This window comes from Peromyscus eremicus, chromosome 4 (genome assembly GCF_949786415.1).
Source record: "Peromyscus eremicus chromosome 4, PerEre_H2_v1, whole genome shotgun sequence".
In the NCBI taxonomy this organism is placed as follows: domain Eukaryota; kingdom Metazoa; phylum Chordata; class Mammalia; order Rodentia; family Cricetidae; genus Peromyscus; species Peromyscus eremicus.
In genome coordinates this window covers 152,902,061-152,922,216 of record NC_081419.1, presented here as the reverse complement: position 1 = coordinate 152,922,216, position 20,156 = coordinate 152,902,061, and the positions used below count along the sequence as shown (strand labels likewise).

The 20,156-nt window shown below is 44.4% G+C and overlaps 1 protein-coding gene across 1 annotated transcript in view; it reads right to left on the bottom strand.

The window, feature by feature from the left end:
* Positions 1-551: 551 nt before the first annotated feature.
* The window catches only part of Prpf6 (pre-mRNA processing factor 6), a 94,651-nt gene continuing 75,046 nt past the window's right edge, over positions 552-20,156 (bottom strand). The window contains exons 12-21 of the mRNA XM_059262173.1: positions 17,488-17,610; positions 11,211-11,332; positions 9,505-9,643; positions 7,405-7,524; positions 6,857-7,033; positions 6,043-6,176; positions 5,066-5,157; positions 3,474-3,588; positions 1,258-1,384; positions 552-805 (exon numbers count right to left, since the gene is read on the bottom strand). Coding sequence (XP_059118156.1) covers positions 653-805; positions 1,258-1,384; positions 3,474-3,588; positions 5,066-5,157; positions 6,043-6,176; positions 6,857-7,033; positions 7,405-7,524; positions 9,505-9,643; positions 11,211-11,332; positions 17,488-17,610 — 1,302 coding nt within the window. The 3' untranslated portion in view covers positions 552-652. The remainder of the gene's footprint in view (positions 806-1,257; positions 1,385-3,473; positions 3,589-5,065; positions 5,158-6,042; positions 6,177-6,856; positions 7,034-7,404; positions 7,525-9,504; positions 9,644-11,210; positions 11,333-17,487; positions 17,611-20,156) is intronic.

Below are 20,156 nucleotides of genomic sequence, written 5' to 3'. Positions count from 1 at the left end.
CACCTAAGTGACTGTCAAGTATCAACCAATCAGCAAGTCTTCCTCCTGTCCTCTTGACTATTAAGGTTCCTAGAGCCACAGGAAAAGTGAACTCATACCTTCCAAGGCAAGCAAAGATGCCTGCTGAGCTTTTTTTTTTTTTTTTTTTTTACACCTCAGATGCCTACAGAACAATCGGGGCTTCTATAAGCCTTTCAATCTTTTACAGCTTGGTTCCCATGTGACCTTCAGCCTCTTGTATCATAGACCTATGACAGAGCCCCCATTCTATATATATAGCCTGTAGTCCCAAGACCTTCTTCATAAAATCTTCACAAGCCCTTGGTAGCCCGACTATGCTTCTTCTGGAGCATACAAGCACTTGCAGGAGGCTACATCCAAACCAGACTGGCCATGACCACCACTCAAGGGAATAGGAGCCAAAGACAAAACGAAAGAAAGGAAGGAAGGAAGAAAGAAAGAAAGAAGGAAGGAAGGAAGGAAGGAAGGAAGGAAGGAAGGAAAGAAGGAAGGAGAGAGAGAGTGAAAAAAAAAGACACCCTACCCCAACATAACTCTATAAAAATCTTTAATGAATGAAAAATACACAGTGTAGGCTTTGTGTTCATTGTCCATGTGCTGCCCCAAAGTGCCCTGTCCTCCATCGCAGCTATCAGAAGGTGTTTTTAATACGGGCGGCTACCAGCACTAGTATTTCCCCAATCTTTCTCTGCCAGTTGGTGATATCCTTGGACACAGCACACCACAGCTCTCCATGCCGGGGCTCTGCATTCTCACAGCGCTTCCTCACCTCTTCCTGTTGCTCCTGGGGAGACCAAAGGGTACTGTAGGTAGGGTTTCTTGTTAGGTACACCCTGAACCTTGCCTGTCCCCTTGCAGATCTGGCCCCGGCAGATTTCAAGCCATCCCCTCCTCTTGGGAACATGGCATCCAAGTCAGTGAGTGAATCAGTGTGTTGACCTGTGTCAGACTCTCTACCTCTGGTTCCCACAAGTTACCAGGTGCACCATCTCTGAACTAGGAACTTCCTGGATTCAACATGGTCTGGCTACTACTTCCAATGAGGACCCCAGGACACCCTGGACACCCTTGCCTTATGAGCATGGCTCCAACAAACCTCAACTGGGAATGGGCTGCTGGTCCTGGCCACTTCCTAATCCCCTTCCCCATGGGCTGGATGGAGCTTTCTATTGTCTCAGAAGTGGCTAGGGAACAGGCAGGATATTACTGCTCACTGGTATTCTAGTGTAGCCTCACCTCAGTGCCATGTTGAAGTTCAAATTTGTAGAAGAAGGCCCAGGCATCTCCCAGATCTGAGTCAATCTTCACAGTTCGATGGAACCACTCCCGTGCCTTGGTGATCTTTCGTTCACTCCAGAACAGCCTGTTATGGAACAAGTACTTAGAGCAAGGGGCATAAGATAGTGCCTGCTGGGCTTGGGAGTCACTGTTCTGTGGGGGTCATCAGCTCTATCTTGCTCCTGGTGAGACCAGCAAGCCTAGGCATGTGTTACAGGTCTGAGTCATGGTGCAGGGATACCTGGAGGTCGTTCCAGATCCTTCACTGACCCCCCACTGCTTTTTCTAACATTTACACACACACAGCAAGATTTTAACTTCTTCTTCTTTTTTTTTTTTTCTGGTTTTTCAAGACAGGGTTTCTCTGCGTAACAGTCCTGGCAGTCCTGGAACTCACTTTGTAGAGCAGGCTGGCCTAGAACTCACTGAGATCCACCTGCCTCTGCCTCCCAAATGTTGGGATTAAAGGCATGTGCTACCACCTCCTGGCTAAGATCTTAACTTCTTAAAACTATTTTTTCCCCCCTGGATCAAATACAGTATGAAACTAACTCTGACAAACATTAAAGCTGATTATAAAAACCAGAAATTTCAGACTGCTCCTCAATAACATACCAACCCTGGATTGTCCTGCTTTGTCTAGCCCCTTGTAGAAACAGAAGCAAACACAAAGACAGGTCTCCAAAGGTCAGCTCTGGGGACCTGAGCCCACTGGAGTTGCAGCTCCATGGCACTCAGACCACAGCACATATGACTGTTGTACCTGATACTCACACATGAAAAGCAGGCTGAAGAGAAGCCATGCAGGAAGTCAAGAAACTGGACTGTTAGAAACCAACTTTAGAAGTAGGGTGTGGTAGCACATGCCTTTAATCTCAGCACTTGGAAGGCAGAGGCAGGCAGATCCTGAATTCGAGGCTAGCCTAGTCTACAGAGAGAGAGAGTTCTAGGACAACCAGGGCTAAAAAGAAAAACCCTATCTCAAGAAACCAAAATTAAGAAAGGAAGGAAAGGAAATGAAGGACAGGAACCAACTTAGGGTCTCCATGGGCACTCTCCCCAACTGGTAGTTAGTGTAGGATAGCAGGATGAACAATGGGAAAGATGGTATCACATGCTGTGGGGAACGCTTTGGCAGGCCCAGGACTTGGGCTGTATTCACCCTCCTTCCCTTAGTGAGGCAGCTGGTGCACAGCTAACCTTTCCACTGCAGGCAGCTGTCTGGATCGTTCTCAGGTACCAAATGGAGTAATTTCATGCTGATAACTTGATTGTTTTTTAAGCCATGTAGTGCTCTTAATTGCTTGGTGTTAGATAAACTGTGACTTAAAGAGCATAAACTCAAGATAGTGGGCACATGGATCATCAGCTTTGGAACAGCAAGGAGTGACTTATTTACTTTAACAAAGCCTTTTGTGAGGTTTATGGCTGCTCTGTCTGAGGGCATGTAGAATTTACTCTGGGAAAAGGAAGCCCAGGGTAGGAAGACTGGGCCTAATGCCTCCCTCATCTCTAGGGCCACAGATGCCCAGGTAGCAATGTGAAGGCAGCTGCACCAGACCCTGAGCACTCAATGCCACTCAAACAGAACCAAACCGGTTCTAAGGCTCTGCCTCCATCACCACCACCAGTGGCACAATCCTGTGCTGGGAGGTGATAGGAGATCACTTGATGACATTGTAGATGACCCATGGCTAATCACTTCTACACTCCAAGACAATGGATTACAGTCAGGGTTACTCCCAGCACCAGCTGAAAAAGGGTCTGAGTTCTGCTAACACAATCAAAGTAAAAACTTGGTTGAAGCCCCTTCAAAGGGGCTTTGCTTAATACTTAAATTCTGGGTGGGTCAATATCAACAAATCTGTCCAGCATGTATGCCAGGACCCATTTGGTACTGAAACAAAGAGAACAGCCCCATCAGAAGCCTGGGGCTGAGAAAAAGCCAAAAAACCCAGGAGGCCTGAGAAAAGGGGGATAACCAGACAGATGTCTAGACAGTACCTCAAGGCCTCTACCAACAGAATGCTGCCCAGAAGACTGAAGCAGGAGTTCTGGCAGCTGAGGCCCAAGCCTCTCATCCTGTAGACAAAGTCAGCATAGCCAGGCAAAGATACTGGCAAAAGGACACCAGGACACCAAGGATAAGCAACCACAAAAGAACTACTACTCACTTAGCCACAGCTAAAAGCACATGGGGATCATGTTCACATTTCTTCAGGGCATCCACACTCTTGGTTTTTCTCTGGGGCCTTGCCTCAAGGAAGACAGCTTCAGACCACAGGATACCTGAAATTCAGAAGCAAAAATCTGCCCTCACTTCTGGCTTCAGAAATGCACCCTCTCCCTCAGGCTGCCCCAAAAGAGTGTACTGAAGGCAACCACAAGGGCCTCAAGTATCTACCTACAAACTAACCTCCTGAATTACAGCAGCCTTGCCAGAACAGACTAGACAGTGTTCTGGATGATAGCTGCAAGTTTTCATTCTTACCAAGTCAGCACGCAGGCAACGGGCAATGGTAATCTGAAAGCGCTATCACATACTGCTGTTAAAAATAGACAATAGCAGCTGGGCAGCAGTGGTGCATGCCTTTAATCCCAGCGCTCAGGAGGCAGAGCCAGGTGGATCTCTGTGAGTTCGAGGCCAGCCTGGTCTACAGAGCGAGATCCAGAACAGGCACCAAAACTACACAGAGAAACTCTGTCTTGAAAAAAAGATAATAGCCTCCAGGACAGTAGGGTTACACAGAGAATTCCTGCCTCAAAAAATAAATAAACAAACAAACAAACAAACAAACAAAAGGACAATAACCAGGCATGTAACACATGCCTGTAATACCAGAATTTGAGAAGCCAAGAGCTGAAGCAGAATGATCATGATTTAGAAGCCAACCTAAGCTACAAAGTAAGAGTCTAGCAAAAACAAACAAAAAAACTACCACTGCTAGCACCACAACAAAAAAACCTCAGCCAGGCATGATAACATAGGCTTGTAATCTTAACACTTGGAATCAGAAGAGAAAGGAATTCATCAAGGCCAGCCTTTATTGCATAGTGAGTCTGAGACTATAATGGGCTACATAAAACCTTGCCCCCTGCAAAAAAAAAAAAAAAAAAAAAAAAAAAAAAAAAGCATCAAATACCTAGTGTAACTTTAATTCAGTTCTGTATAATAACATAAAATACTACAAACGCTAAGAGAAGAGATTCCTGAGTAGTAGGTTAGAGGGACTCTATTTCCTCCTCTTAAACTTCAAATTTTTTCAAGTGACATATACATTTTATTATTATTATTATTATTATTATTATTATTAATTTGTTTATTTATTTTTTTTAAAAAGAGACAGAGTTCCTCTGTGTATCCCTGGCTGTCCTGAAACTCGCTTTGTAGATGGGGCTGGCCTCAAACACAGAGATCTACCTGCCTTTGCCTCCTGAGTGCTGGGATTAAAGGCATGCACCACTACCACCCAGCTACATTTCTTATATACGGCACGTAAGTAAACAATAAAAGTTCAAACTTGGCCAAAAAAAAAAAAAAAAAAAAAAAAGAAAGAAAGAAAAAAGAAATGATAGTGCTTCATAACATGAAATCAAACTCTCCCATCCTGAGACTGAGCATTTAGTCTGAAGTCCTTTGTAACCAAATCAGTGAAGCTAGACTAAAATGGGACACACAGATTGCGTCTTAAAGGAGTCTTTAGGAGTCAGTCAATCTCATCCCACAGATTGCCTCTAGCTATACCAGACAACCAGAAGCCCTTACCAGAATTGGGGCACTCCTGCAGTGCCTTGGCCATGAGTGTGTTGGCAATGTTCTTCAGCCCTGCACGGTACTCCAGCCGCACTGACTCCAACCTAGGAAGACAGGCCCAGGGATGTCCCAGCCCCACCTATCATAGCACAACCAACTACTCCAGTTGGCCTTCTGCCAGAGACCCTTTTAAAAGTCTTTTAAAATTTTTACGTTATTATTGTTGTCATGCATGTGTACATGTGCCACCACATACATGTGGAAGACAGAGGACCACTTTTGGAAACTGCTCCCACCACTGCTCCCAGTGGGTTCCATAGATTGCCAGGCTTGCTCAGCAAGCATTCTTGCCACTGAACCTCTTGCCAGCAAAGGAAGGCTCTTGTCTCTTTGAAAGTGGCTGGAAATCCATACTGTTCAGATATAGCAGCACTGGTATCCACAGCCTGGTACTAAGGCAGCAGCGCCATCTGAGATTCCAGAACCCACAGGATCCAAATATAAGTGAAGACATTAGAATAAACCCAGACCATCATCACATGAGAGGCACCTAAGAACTACCTCCTCAGCAGTGTCCTCTCATTCCAGCCTAACCCCTAGCTGGACTCTGCATCCATTACCTGTAATGCAACGTGGTCCAAGCTGGCATAACTCACTACCCTCTTGTTTCAACCTCCCAGGTAACTAGGATTGCAGGTGCACACCACCATACTCTGCTGCCTCTGGCAAGTTTCTTCATGTTCCTCAAGGTCTTGCCTATGGTACCTCTTCTATAGTCCACTTTTTCAGTTTCATTCCCTGACATCTTAGAGCCCTTCACCAGAAGCCCACTCACCATCTAGACCCAGCTCTCCCAAGGAAGGGACTGTGATGCCTCATAGAAGCTGTCACTTACTGTTGTGTCCCCAGCAGCCTGGGCTGAAATGAAAAAGGAGCTGAGAGAGGACAGGCTCTAAAGGGGGGAGCTGAGCCAATTACCAAGGACTCACCATAGCCCAGGATTCTTTGGGTTTTTTAGACGAGACTTCTCCAAAATGGCCCGAGCACGAGTTAGCTGCCCAATCTTTTCCTCTAGCCGGGAGAGTAAGAGCCACAGTGGTGTGGAGTGAGGACATTTCTTCAGCTGTGACCAAAAAAATAGAGCAAAATAAGAGCTCAGAAAGCATCCACAAAATTGTGAGAATTGTAGTCAGCTTCCAAGAACACTTCAAGGCTGTTAGGCATGTACTTCAAACTCTCCATGTGGGTTTACAGACATGGCTCTGTAGTGTGCACATGCAAACAGGTGTGTAGCAGTTTACTGTAGTTGTATTGTGCACATGTACACAAAGGATGTCTGTAGGACTTTGTGTGTGTCATGCACCTGTGTATACAGGATGTGCACTTGTGCATACACAAGCATACATTGAGTGTACATTATACTACTTTTGATGTACCAAACCCCATATATTCCAAACATATGGTGTGCAGCTTTGTAGAAAGAAAAAGATAGTACCCATAGCAAAAGGAAGGACAAAGGTTCAGTCCAAAGTACAAAGTTCTATCACAGACCATTGGCCCTACACTTCTTTCAGAGGTGCGGGAAATTGACCAATGTCATGCTGCTGAGTTCCCTGAGACATCTTTTTCTTCCCCCCCAGACAAAGTTTCTCTGTGTAGCCCCAGCTCTCCTGAACAATTCATTCTGTAGCCCAGGCTGGACTAGAACTCACAGAGATCCGCCTGCCTCTGCCTCCTGAGTACTGGGATTAAAGGTGTGTGCCACCATCTCCTGGCCCCTGAGACATCTTGACAGAGGCTCACCCCCTGATTATAGGCCTCCCGTGCATTCTCCATCAGTTCCCCCTGCTCTTCAATTTGCCCCTTCATCATCCACAGCTTGGGGAAGTCTTCATAGTGCCTCAGAGCCTCCTCACACAGTTCCTGGGCAGCAGTGATGTTCCCCAACACCCACTCCAGCTTCACAGACTTCATAAACACCTGCAAAGTAGACAAGCACCGTCACACAGAATACTTCCACCATTTATTTGGATGCCACCTTCACATCATACACATCTGTCCTGTGCCTCATAAGCTGTTGTACGTAGCTCTTTTGTGTATACGAAAGGAATGCTTTTGCTCTGTACATCAGGCTGGCCTTGAACTTACAGAGATCCACCTGCCCCTGCCTCCCAAATGCTGGGACTAAAGGTATATGCCACTACCGCCCAGCTAAAGAAATGTATTTTAAAGCCCAATAACAGGACTGGGCTGTCGCATGGGCTGTCCTACTCATCTTACTCCTTCCCAAAGCCATGTATGAGCCAAGAGGCACCCTGCCAACCCCGCCCCACCCACCAGTCACCACTCACACGGGCAGTGGGTGCGCTGCTCCGTGCCTTGGCCAGCAGCCTCCGGGCTCGCTCGTATTCATTGTTCTCTGACTCCAGCTTCACAGCCGCCAGCCAGATCTCTTCGCTGTTGGGATTGGCCTGAAGAACAAGCACAGCTGCATCAAAAAGGCTCAGCACAGAAGTGACCAGGGCTAGATCACACTTAATCAAGAACAGGCAGTCTGAGAACTGAACTGGGCCTCATACTGATGCAGGACTAGTACGTTCCTGCACAAGTGAGGGGATGTGCACCCCATCCAGGACCCAAGCTTACCTGGGAGGAAAAAAAGAAAAAAGAAAACCACATCTGTTTTACTCTTGTACAGATGAAGCCTCCACGGCACTGAAGTGACGATGCTGGTGTTGCAGAGCCGCCCTCTCCAGGGTCCGTCTAAATTCTGCATGGCCTCTCAAACTGACTGCATTACTCATGCCGCCCTCTCCAGGGTCCGTCTAAATTCTGCATGGCCTCTCAAACTGACTGCATCACTCATGCTGCCCTCTCCAGGGTCCATCTAAATTCTGCATGGCCTCTCAAACTGACTGCATCACTCATGCCGCCCTCTCCAGGGTCCGTCTAAATTCTGCATGGCCTCTCAAACTGACTGCATTACTCATGCCGCCCTCTCCAGGGTCCGTCTAAATTCTGCATGGCCTCTCAAACTGACTGCATCACTCATGCCGCCCTCTCCAGGGTCCGTCTAAATTCTGCATGGCCTCTCAGACTGAGGGGATCACTCATGTCTTTGTGTCAGGTCCTGCTATATCTAACTTCATCCCTTCCCCTCAGCTAGCCGTACCAGTATGCCCATGTGGTCAGGGTAGATCAACATGCAGATAATGAAGTGTTAAGGGCTCCCACAGGCATGGACCAAGCTACACAAACTCAGAGCTCAGGGGACTAAAAGTAGTGCCCTCAAAACTTGTACCCACCCTCCTTAGAGACTTCTGCAACATGGCCATGGTGTCTATAGTTATGGGAAAAGAACCACCTTAGAATTCTGACACACAACTAGAGGAGAAAACTGTATGTGGAAAAGACATCAAATATCCCGCACAGCACTATCACCAATTCCTGTAGTTTCTCCAGGTAACAGCTGGAGCAAAATACTGACCCAAGTTAGCTCTTCTGGTGTTTACTCACAACAGACAAACTTTACTGTTACCCTAGGTTATGATACCAGACTGACATTTATATAACACTACAACTTATCAAAAAAAAATTTAACATGTTATCATAAACTATAAGAATTATTTTTTTGTGGTGAAAATATGTTTTAGATGTTACATGGGGGTTAGGGAGATGGCTCAGCGGGTAAAGTGCTTGCTGGGCACCGACATAAAAGTCAGGCAATGCATGTCCATAACTCCGGTACTAGAGGGTATAGACAGATGAATTCTCAAGACTAATTGGTATCCAGTTGAATCAAAATGGTGAGCTCTAAGCTCTAGTTCATTGAAAGATCCTGTCCTTAAAAAAAAAAAAAAAAAAAAAAAAATAGGGTGAGGCACCACTCAGGAGGCAGAGGCAAGGGGATCTCTGTGAGTTCGAGATCAGCCAGTCTATAGAGTGAGATACAGGGTGGCCAGGACACAGAGAAACCCTGTCTTGGGGGGGCGGGGGGGGGGAGTGGGAAGTGATATAGGAAGACATCCTAGGTTGACCTCAGGCTTACACACACACACACACACACTTCTGACCATCACTACCACACATACAATACTATATGTGTTATAACAGCTAGGCCTAGTTAGGCCAGGTAAGTGTAACTGTTTTAATAGGGCTCCACTCTCACAAAGGTACTAAAGCATCCAGGCAGCTTACATCATAGTCTTGTACTCTGGAATACCTGGCCCATAGTCATACGAAGGAGAAGGGACTAAGAGGTCCATGTTGCTGGTTAGGATGTTCCTCATGCTTTGGCCCCATAGACAAGGCCACCTACAGAATCCAGTGTCTCTAGACTAGACCATGGCAGATCCCAAGGGAATATGCACAGGATAATTTCTAAGGCCACAGTAGCACCATAGCTGAGTTTGTGTTCATGTTCCCTCCCAGCACAGGCATCCCTCACCTACCTGGAAGGCCAGGGCCAAGATGCTCCTTGCTGCAGGCACATCCCCTGCCAGCCACTTGGATTTGGCACCCATGAGCCACAGCACCTCTGCCTTGGGGCAGTGGGCCACAGCCCTTTGCAGGAGTGCTTCCAGAGACTCCCTGCAAGATAAAGGCCACAGTCACTAGGTCAGGGCCATAAACAGGGCACACAGCCATCGGGATGCTGAAAAGACAGTTACCACTCCAAAGTTCGGCACTATTAATGATTTACAAGATTTTACGATGGGGAGAGTGTGGGGAAATCTTTCTTTCCCATAAAGAATCTAAAATCAACTACTGAAGAGGGCTCTATAAAGCAAAGCATTGTTTAAACAGCAGAGCCTTTTATAGCCACGTATTCTGGGGGCAGTGATAACACGGCAGTCTGGTGACAGTGAAGGCCCTTTTATCTTGAAGCACAGAGGACCCTGGATTTGTTGATAAAGATTAAGGTCTCTGGCACCCAACCCTGCCCCACTCAAAAAAAGGTCTTACTGAGAGTGATTTTAGGACACTACTGAGTAAGAATACTTGTCAGCCTTGGATACTATGTATGAAATCTCTGGATTATCTATGGTCCACCATCTCTTGATCACACCACCTTCACTGATGACCCCTATGGGCCTCATGTGTTCAGTAGCAAGTCAAAGAACACACAAAACTATATCACACAGAAAGTGCCTACAGAAGCAACACCATGTTCCCCAGAGACCTGGGCCCAAGTATTGATGACTTTCCTCATCAGCCTGGAAGCTAGCAGCAAAGAAAAATATAGGTTAGTAGGAGGAAACTAACCAATGAAACACTTGAGTGGATAGCAGTTTACATTTAAGCTATGAGTTATGAGGTTTCAACCCACACCTGACATGATAGGATCCCATGCAAGTCAGCACTTAAAACTGTACCAAGTGACATTCTACAAGTTGGGTCATCAGGATTGTTTTAGAAAGTCCTCAAGTTCCCTAAGGAGTTAACTCTGAAATACCAGGCCAGCTGGCAGGGTAAGAAGAGGCCCTGTAGAAACTAACATTAACTAACACCAGAAAAGAAACAAGAGCTCAAAGTCCCAGCTGCAACGCTGGTGAAACCAGCAAGGTCTGTGCCCACCCAACTTAGGCAAGAGCTGAGGACCCAGAAGAGAATGACATAGGGTGCTCAGGAACATGAGCCCAATACCCTAGGGAGCTACACATTTAAAACAAGAAACTACAATGCCTAATTTAATCAGCATTTACAGCCAATAAGGCAGACTCAAAGGTTTTTCCAATTAAAGAGTACAATTAAAGAAAATTGTCAGGGACCTCCTTCTGTGTACAAAAACCAGCCAAACCCCAGAAAGTCAGTGCAGCTTAAATGAAAAACAGACTGCATGGGCCCTGACATTGTACCGCCCACTGCTGAAGACGGTGCCCAATCACTAACAGCCTGCATTAGACACTCCTAGACCCATGGGGCACTAGTAACGGACAGACTTTCCTTGATGCCTTCGTTTCTCAACTATAAAATAGTGACAATCTATCATAGAAGGGCTATAAAGAATGAGGCAGTTTCAGAGTCCCAAGGGCCACAAAAGTGTCTACTTTCATTGCAACCTGCTCATGATCACAGAGGGACAGACCCCTATCTTCAGGAAAGTGAGGTTTTAGTCCAGCACCATGAAGATAGGAAGTAGAAGCTGATCACATACCTGGTACCATGGTTCTTCTCAAAGTACGCAGCTCGTAACCACACACTCTTCTTGCTGGGGAAGACTTGCAGGGCGTAGGCATAGATGGCCCGTGCACACTCCAGGGCACTGTGAGCCACACACTAGAGCAGGAAGATACTGTGAGGAAGGCAGTTTAGGACTGCACAGGGCAGATAATACTTTTTCAAGCCTCTTGCAATCTAAGTAATGACATCTGGTAACAAATGTGCTGTGGCACTGATATAATTAAACTATAATCTAAGACAAGGACACCTGAGAATGGGGACACAAATGCTAAAAAAAAAAAGTCCAGAAGGCACCCATCTGGCCCCCTGGCTTGCAAGAAGAGCTGGTAAGAGGAGTACCAGTTTTTACTTGCAATATAACAAATGCACACAAATATGCACATATGTAGGGCTAGAGCTAAGGCAATTGTGTGTGCGTGCGTGCGTGCCTGTGTGTGTGTGTGTGTGTGTGTGTGTGTGTGTGTGTGTGTGTGTGATCATAAGCTGCATTTTAATTAGGAGTACTATGTATTTTCCATTAAAAGGATTAAGCCATTCAAAACCTATACCAGACAAATCAACCCAAAGAGGATGAGAAGCCTACCCATCTAGTAGAACACAGCAGACACCATTAGGCTCTGCTTCCTTTAAGTTTCCCTACCCCCACCTCATCCTCCAATACCAGGGACTGAATCCAAGGCCAGGGTCTTGTAATGACAAACAAGCATTCTACCATTGAGTTACATTCTTCACCCTTTTCTATTTGTTATTTTGCAACAGTCTCACTCAGTTCCCAGACTGGCCTTGAATCCACAGTCTTATCTTAGCTTTCTGAACAGCTGTGGTTACAACCTGTACCATCAGGCCTGGGTCCTCTAGGGTTTTGTTTGTTTGCCTGTTTGTTTGTTGTTTTTATATTCAAGTGATTTTAGGGGTTGGAAAGATGACTCAGTGGTTAAGAGCACTTGCTATTCTTACAGAGGATCCAAGTTTGGTTCCCAGCACAACAAATCAGGTTGTTCACCCATAACTCTAGCTCCAGGGGATATGACACCCTCTTCTGGCCTCTATAGGTTTTTTCAGACACATGGCACATGTACACATACACATATACACATGCACAAAAATAAAAATAAGTCTTTAAAAAAACAAACAAACATTAATTTACATAAAGTGATAGGCAGGGGCTGGAGAAATGGCTCAGCAGTTAAAAGCACTGGTTGCTCCTCCATGGGCCTTTGACTGCCAGCACTCACATGGTGACTTACAACAGTCATCTGTAACTCCACTCCCATGGGATCCAGCACTCATTTCTGGCCTCCTTGAGCACTGAACACACACAATGTACAGACATACATGCAAGCAAAATATCCATACGCATAAAATAAAACAAAAAAGAAAGAAAAAGTGACAGGTAATGGACCAGCAAGATGGCTCAGTGGGTTAAAGCACTTAGCACCAAGTCTGACAAGCTGAGTACAATTTCCAGGACTCACACAGTAGAAAGAATGAATCAGGTCTCATGCAAGTTTGTCTTCTGACTTTTGCATATATGCTGCAGCATGTGTACACGTTCAAAAAATTTTTTAGTGATAGATAATATCAAGTAACAAAGCCAGTCACCAAATGCAATGACAACTCCAATGAGAGATAGTTTAACTGATCTTCATGGTGACCATGAGACCCAACAACAAACTGGACAGGTTCAGACACTTGTTTTTAGGTTCATAGATGACTAAGGTCTCCCCCTCTGGAAGAAATCACTTTCTTCTATGTTCTGCAGATAGCACTCAGGAGGCAGAGGCAGGAAGATCTCTGAATTTGAGGCCAGCCTGATCTACAGAGCAAATTCCAGGACAGCCAGGGCCATACAGAGAACCCTGTCTTAAAAAAACAAACAAACAACAACAAAAAAGGGGGTATGAATCTGGGAACACGTTAATGTAATGTCCACTAGGGATAAACTATTACAACTGTAAATGACAAAACTGCCCAAGTGGAGCTGGATGTGGTGGCATACACCTTTAATCCCAGTACTTAGGAGGCTGAGGCAGGAGGAGCTCTGTGAGTTTGAGGCCAGCCTGACCTACACAGTAAGCTCCAAGTGAGAAAGACCTACACAGTAAAATTCTCTTTTAAAAAAAAAAAAAAAAAAAAAAAAAAGCCCAGGTGGAGCTGTCCTCACAGCTATATATACACCATAGGGAAGTTATCTGGTCATCCAAAACCCCTCCAATGGTCAGATATCTTCATAGACAGAGATACCAATGGGCCTGTGAGTGCCCAAGACCCACAATATATGTTGAAACAGGTGTAGAAGGTACAGAGGTATGACAAGATTTTGATCAGACCCAATCCTTGGCCTGACTCTGGCTCAACCACCAGAGAAATCAAGAAGGGTCTTTTCTTAGGTGTTATATCCTGACTAGGAGTATCTAGAGGGGTCAGACTCTAGACAGGACAAACCTGGTCTATACTCTTCTGTGTGGCTGCTGGCCAAAGCAATGAGTTCAGTTGCAACGATTTTTAGAACCTCTATTGCTTTAACTGCCTATAGTATCAAGTAATAGTGCCCAGAGCCCGCAGTAGGAAGGAACACTAGGAGAGCACCCCATGTTTTAAGCACAATAGAAACATTGCTTCTCATTCCTGCATGAAAAAGAAAAACAGCTATGGTTACTGAGTAAACGCGGTTAAGTGACAATAAACAATGAGAAAAGCTGGGCATGACAGTACATGCCTGGAATCCCAGCACTCCAGAAGCAGAGAGAGGTAAGAGGATTCTGAGTTCAGGCCAACCTAGGCTACATCAAAAGCAAACAAAGAAAAGAAAGGAAGAATGAAAAAACTAAAATCATTCTTGGACTTCTCACATTTTTGTTATCTTCAGAGTGGTGTCTAATAAAGGCTCCAAATTTATTAAAAGCAATATAGGAGAGAGATGCAAAGCATGTCATTCTGTGTTCAGAATAAAGAAGTTGTCACAACCAAGTGTTAGGTTCTTTTAGATACAAGGGAATTTTCATTCAACACAGAGAACATGTGTTTACTGTTCTCTCTCTATATATATATTTTATATACATATTTTAGTACTGCAAGTTGAATGTGATATTTTGTGTGTGCTAGGCATATGCTCTACCACTGAGTGATACTTCCAGCCCCAACATAATGAAACCCTTTTGACCTACCTCTAGACTCAAAGAGTAAAGCTTGCATTAGCATACATAAGGCCATCCACAGGCTGCAAAGCCAGTACCTGAGTTTTTTGTCATAATGCACATACTAGTCTCAAGAGATTCACACAGAGACAGCACAACTAAAGGATGAATCATTGTTCTACCCAGAGGAAAAGGAACAGGAATGTTCTTCATTACTAGGCAGTATCAACTCACAAAATGTTTTTTAAAGGGCTGGGGATATAGGTCCATAGTACAGCATTCACCTAACATGTACTAGCCTCTGGGTCTAATTCTTGGTACCAAAAATAATATGTAAACTAAAAACATCTGAGCTGAACAGAAGGCTGAGGCAAGATGATCACAAGTTTGAGACCAGCCTAGGCTACACAGCAAGATCTTTTCTCAGAAAACCAAAAGCAAAGACTGGGGATATAGCTTCATTGGTAGAATGCTTCCTGGCCTGCCATTTATAAGGTCTTGAGTTCAGTCTCTAGCACCACATAAACCAGGCATATTGGTTCACACCTATAATTCTTGTACTTGGAAGATGAAGGTAATAGGATCACCCTCAGGTACCCAAGAAGTGTAAGGCTTGTCCACAAGAGATGTTATCTCAAAAAAATAAAAGCAGGGCCCGAAGAAATGGCTCAGCAGCTAGAAGCACTGGCTGCCTTTCCAGAGGACTCAGCACAACCTTCTGTAACTCCAGTTCCAGGGATTTGATGCCCTCTTCTGGCCTCTGTGAGTACCAGATACACATGTGGTGCACATGAAGCCAAACCACTCATACACATAAATAAATAATAATGTTTTAAAAAGCCAAAAACCAAATCAAAACAGAAAACCACCACTTGGCATATACCATAGAAACAACCATTTCAGTGAAAAACATTGTTCATTACTTTGGCTCAGAGGATCTTGTCTGTAAACTGTGTACTTGGGAGACTAAGGAAGGATTGTTGTTCGTTTGAGGTCAGCCTATGCTGTATAGTAAGACTGTCTTTAAATAAATAAATAAATAAATAAATAAATAAATAAATAAATAAATAAATAAATAAATAAATAACCAAAGAAATAAAAAAATTATGAGCAAACAACAAGAACAACAAAACCAACCATTATTAACAGACCCTCGAACTAGTAAGTTGATGTTTGGAGAATACCAACATAATTTCAAAATGCTTTCTCAAAAATGCCTGCTAATCACAAAGGAAACAACAGTAAGAATGCAATAAAGTCCTAACAGCTGCTACCTGGGACAGCTAGTCAGAGTGAACAAGTGTTGGGGAATATTATTTTAAGGTGTGTTACTTTTGTTTTTGTTTTTGTTTTGTTTAACTCTGTGAAGCTGTGTTACTGTCCCTGTGTAAGACACCTGATGGTCTAATAAAGAACTGGCCAATAGGAAGGCAGGAGAAAGGATAGGCAGGGCTGGCAGGCAGAGAGAATATACAGAGGGAGAAATCTGAGAGAAGGGAAAGGAGGAGCCAGAGAAGAAGGAGGACTCCAGGGGTCAGCCATCCAGCGACACAACCAGCAACCGAGTAAGAGTAAGATTTACAGAGTAAGAGAATGGAAAAAGCCCAGAGGCAAAAGGTACACAGGGCTAATTTAAAATTTAAAGTTAAGTAAATAAGCCAAGCTAAGGCTGGTCATTCATAAATAAGAATAAGCCTCCATGTGTGATTTATTTGGGAGCTGGGCAATGCCCCCCCCCCCCCACACACACATAAGAGTAAAATACCAATAACAACAAACAAAAACAAAAACAAAAAAAATTTGTACCTCTGTAGAACATATCACGATCAGAACTCAACAGGTATATATATTTGTGTATGAAGGAAGATTTGACACCTTACACTGCCAAAGACAAACCTCAACCAAGCCACAAGCAAATATAACAGATAGCCAGGTCAAAATGTAGTCTGTAAAACCGCTGGCCTCTAGTACTCAAAAATTCAGACTTAGGTAGGAGATAATGGCTTAACGGTAGAGCACTTGCCCAACATGCCCAGGCCCCTGGTTCCACCCTAGCACCACATAACCAACCAACCAAATAAATAATAATAAGATTGATGAAACAAAGACAGACTTAAGCCCTGTTAAGGCACCTTCTCAGGTTGACCTGAGGCTATGATCCTGCAAGCATCTAAAGAGAATATGGTTTTGTTACTGTTTAATTTTACTACTACAACACCGAGGGCCAACTCAGAGGGTAAATAAGAGTGTCTACCGCCAGGGCCTAATGACCTGAACTTGATCCCCAGGACCTGCAATGATGGAAGGAGAGAACTGACCTCTACAGCTGGTTCTGTGGCTTCTACTTTTCATGCAATAGGATGCATATACCCACACACATACATAAACACAAAATAGATGAAAAAAAAATCTTTTTTTGGAGACAAGGTTTCTCTATGTAGCCCTGGCTGTCCTGAACTCACTCTGTAGAACAGTCTGGCCTTGAATTCAAGATCCACCTGCCTCTGCCTTCTGAGTGCTGAGATTAAAGGTGTGCATCCTGTTTTAAGATCTTAAACATGTTTATCAACCTAGCCCTATGGTTTTACCTTTGGAAAACTATTCTGAAGAAATAATCTCAAAGAGGGAGCAACTCTATGCAAAATGTTCCTGAAATGAAGTATGTAGTGGGAACTAGGAAGTGGGAGAAAACCTGATGCCCTGAAGGTTCTCTGCCACCTAGCTAAGAAAGTTGTAACAAAGCTACACACAGCTGCCAGCAGGCACACCCCTGTGATAGCTACTTTCTCCATCTAGTAGGCACTCAAACTTAAACTCAGGTTTGTAGAAGTCTGCTACCCTTATGACTGCAACTCCATCTAAAATAAGTGTATTAGAGCTAGATGTAATGCATGCTCCTGTAATCCCAGAAACGAGGAGGCTAAGGCAGGAAGATCTCCAGTCTAAAGTCAGTGAGGCCCTGTCTCAGAAACAGACAAAAATGAAAATAAAATCAAGCACATCAGAAAGATTTTTGAGGAGACAGAAGAGAAGGGGAAGACACGGAAAGCAGCCGACTCATGTAGGCACCACTCCTGGCAAGGCCACAGACGGGGAGCAGGCAGGTAAGCTTACACTGTCGGCATCTTCCATCCAGGTATGCTTGCGGTCCTCCTCCTCGATCCCAATACCAATTACTGCACGCATGACTGCCTGGCAAGTGGCCACACTCCCTGCCCTGTCACATTCTTCAGCATCCTAAAAGAGAAAACACAGACATTTTGTTTGGATTTTTTAGTTAGAGCTGTAAAGTGACTGCTCTTCCTGAACAGTGATTAATAAGGAACCTACTGTCGCGGGCATATAACCTGGCAACCCTAAACAGGGTATCTGCCATGTTGTTCTGTTCATTGATGCTTCTGTCCTAACTACCCTGCATTTACATCCTCAATTAAAACTGTGACTGAATGAAACCACATTTATTCATACAATATATTTTAAGCAAGATCCTGCTGCATATAGAGGTTATATTAAGCTGTTACACTAAAGAACATCTAAAAATTCTAGTTTTGCGACATTCCTGGGTATCTGAAATTATTTTATTTCAAAATAAAAAGGCAGGTGTGGTGGTACACACTTGTAATACCAGCTACTTGTAACGCAGAAGCAGAAAGACCATGGTTCAAAGGTAGCCTAAAACACTGAGTAAGACTTTGTCTCAAAATTAATGAAAAGGGGACTGGAGATAATATAATAATAGTCCAGTGATACAGCATTTGCCTAGAGTACTCAAGGCTCAGGGTTCAATCCCTGAAACTGGGAAGAATTAAGACGGTGGGGGCGCTGGTGAGATAGTAAAGAGCAAAGGCATTTACTGTGAAAGCTTGATAACCTGAATTTAATCCCTAGGAGGAGAGAGCCAACTCCAAAAAGTTGTCTTCTGATTTCTACACTCACACTGTAGCATGTGCACCTACACACACTAAAAATAAGACTGTAGCAACGCACAGTGGCACATGCCTTACACTAAAGAAACTCTGAAAGGAGTGGAAATAAAAAACAGGTTCAAAAGTATTTGTACTCTTAGGACTAGAACTCACAATTTAAATTAGCAAAAAGAGGAATACTCTGACCTAGACAAGAAGAAGTACTGATGGGAACCCTAGCTGTAAAGGAGATTGGATGAAAACTTGGGGGGCAGGTCACAGCAGATGACCAATCACAGGAGCAGTCCACTGGGCAGGCCAACATGTAGCAATGTACTTCCAATTTTAGGAAAGCAGATTTGGGACACATAGAGAAAAGCCATATCCATATCCAAATCCTGTCCCCCCCCCCCCCATGCCAAAAAAAGAGAAAGTTCTACATTATGAGACACAGGAATGTGTTACTAAAAGCTGAGGATAGGTCGAGCAGTGGTGGTGCACACCTTTAGTCCTAGAACTTGGGAGGCAGAAGCAGGCAAATCTCTGAGTTTGAGGCCAGTCTGGACTACAGAGAGAATTCCAGGACAGCCAGAGCTACATAAAAATCCCTGTCTCTAAAAACAAAAACAAAAACCCTGTACATCAATTAGGAAACAAACAACTGATCCAACAGACAAATGTTGCAAAGAGCATTTGCAGTATATCTACTACAAATTTAAACATCTGATAAGAAACACTGGGGGGGGGGAGGCATCCCACCCCCACTTTTCCCCAGAGTACTCTTGAGCAGGAGCTCGAAATATTAGATAGAAAGATAGCTAGAAAGAGACAGAAAACACAGGATAGCTTCGGGACGGCCTGGATCCTAATCCATCAGGCCCTGGCTGTTTCTGCCAAAGGGCTTTTAAAGAAATGCCAAGGGGTGGAGCAAAAGACCTCCACCAGCACAGCCAAGTGCAGACCATCCCAGACACCTGGTGACCATGCACATGGTCAAGCCATCCCCTAATGCAGCCCTGCTATGTAAAGAAGGCTCAGATCTCACTAGGAAACCTCTGTGGACCCCAACAAAACTCTAAGCTATTCTTGTCTGTAAGATTCTAAACTGTTTTCTGTGCCATTTTTAGATGAGCAGCAGCAAGTGGGCTGATTCACATGCTTTTTAAAGGAGGGCATGGATTATACAAAGCTGAGGACTATACACTGACCTCTACAGAAGGCAACTTTACTTCCCCCATCAAAACAATGTATGCACCAGAAATCCACCTTCTGGAACTCATCTTACAATAATATTCCCATGTATGCAAAACTATGTATGTACCAAAATACTTTTGAAGCAAATGTAAAAGCTACTAATAAGCCATCCACAGCAACATGTGCAGGGCACACATACCAATGAGATGGTCAAGGCACACTGCAGGCTCTGACCTAGGGGAACAAGATAAGAAAGAGCAAGCAAGGAAGGATAAGAACTTTATCCTTTTCTGAAGCACTCAGGACCCTGCAGGCATCAGAAAAGCATCTGAGATCAGAGCCAAGGTCAGAGATCTTAAATGAAGACACACTGGTATGTATGTTGGAAAGGACAGCAGTTAGTAATGTAACAATGGGGTGATCACCCCAAACCCAGGGTCTGTAATCCATAGTGAGGGCACAGGTATCTAGTCTACAAAGCAAGAAGGCTCTGGGAATTCTAAGTGGGCATGCTGAGACTAAAGGTGATACTACGTGCTGGGGAAGGACAGATAATCTAAGACAGTAATATAGTCGCTCAGTTTTCATAGAGGTGGACCTAGACTATGTGCAAGGGTAAACGCAATCCCTTTGTGCATGGGTATGAAAGGAGTCAGCAACAACTCCTAAGGAATGAACTGGGTG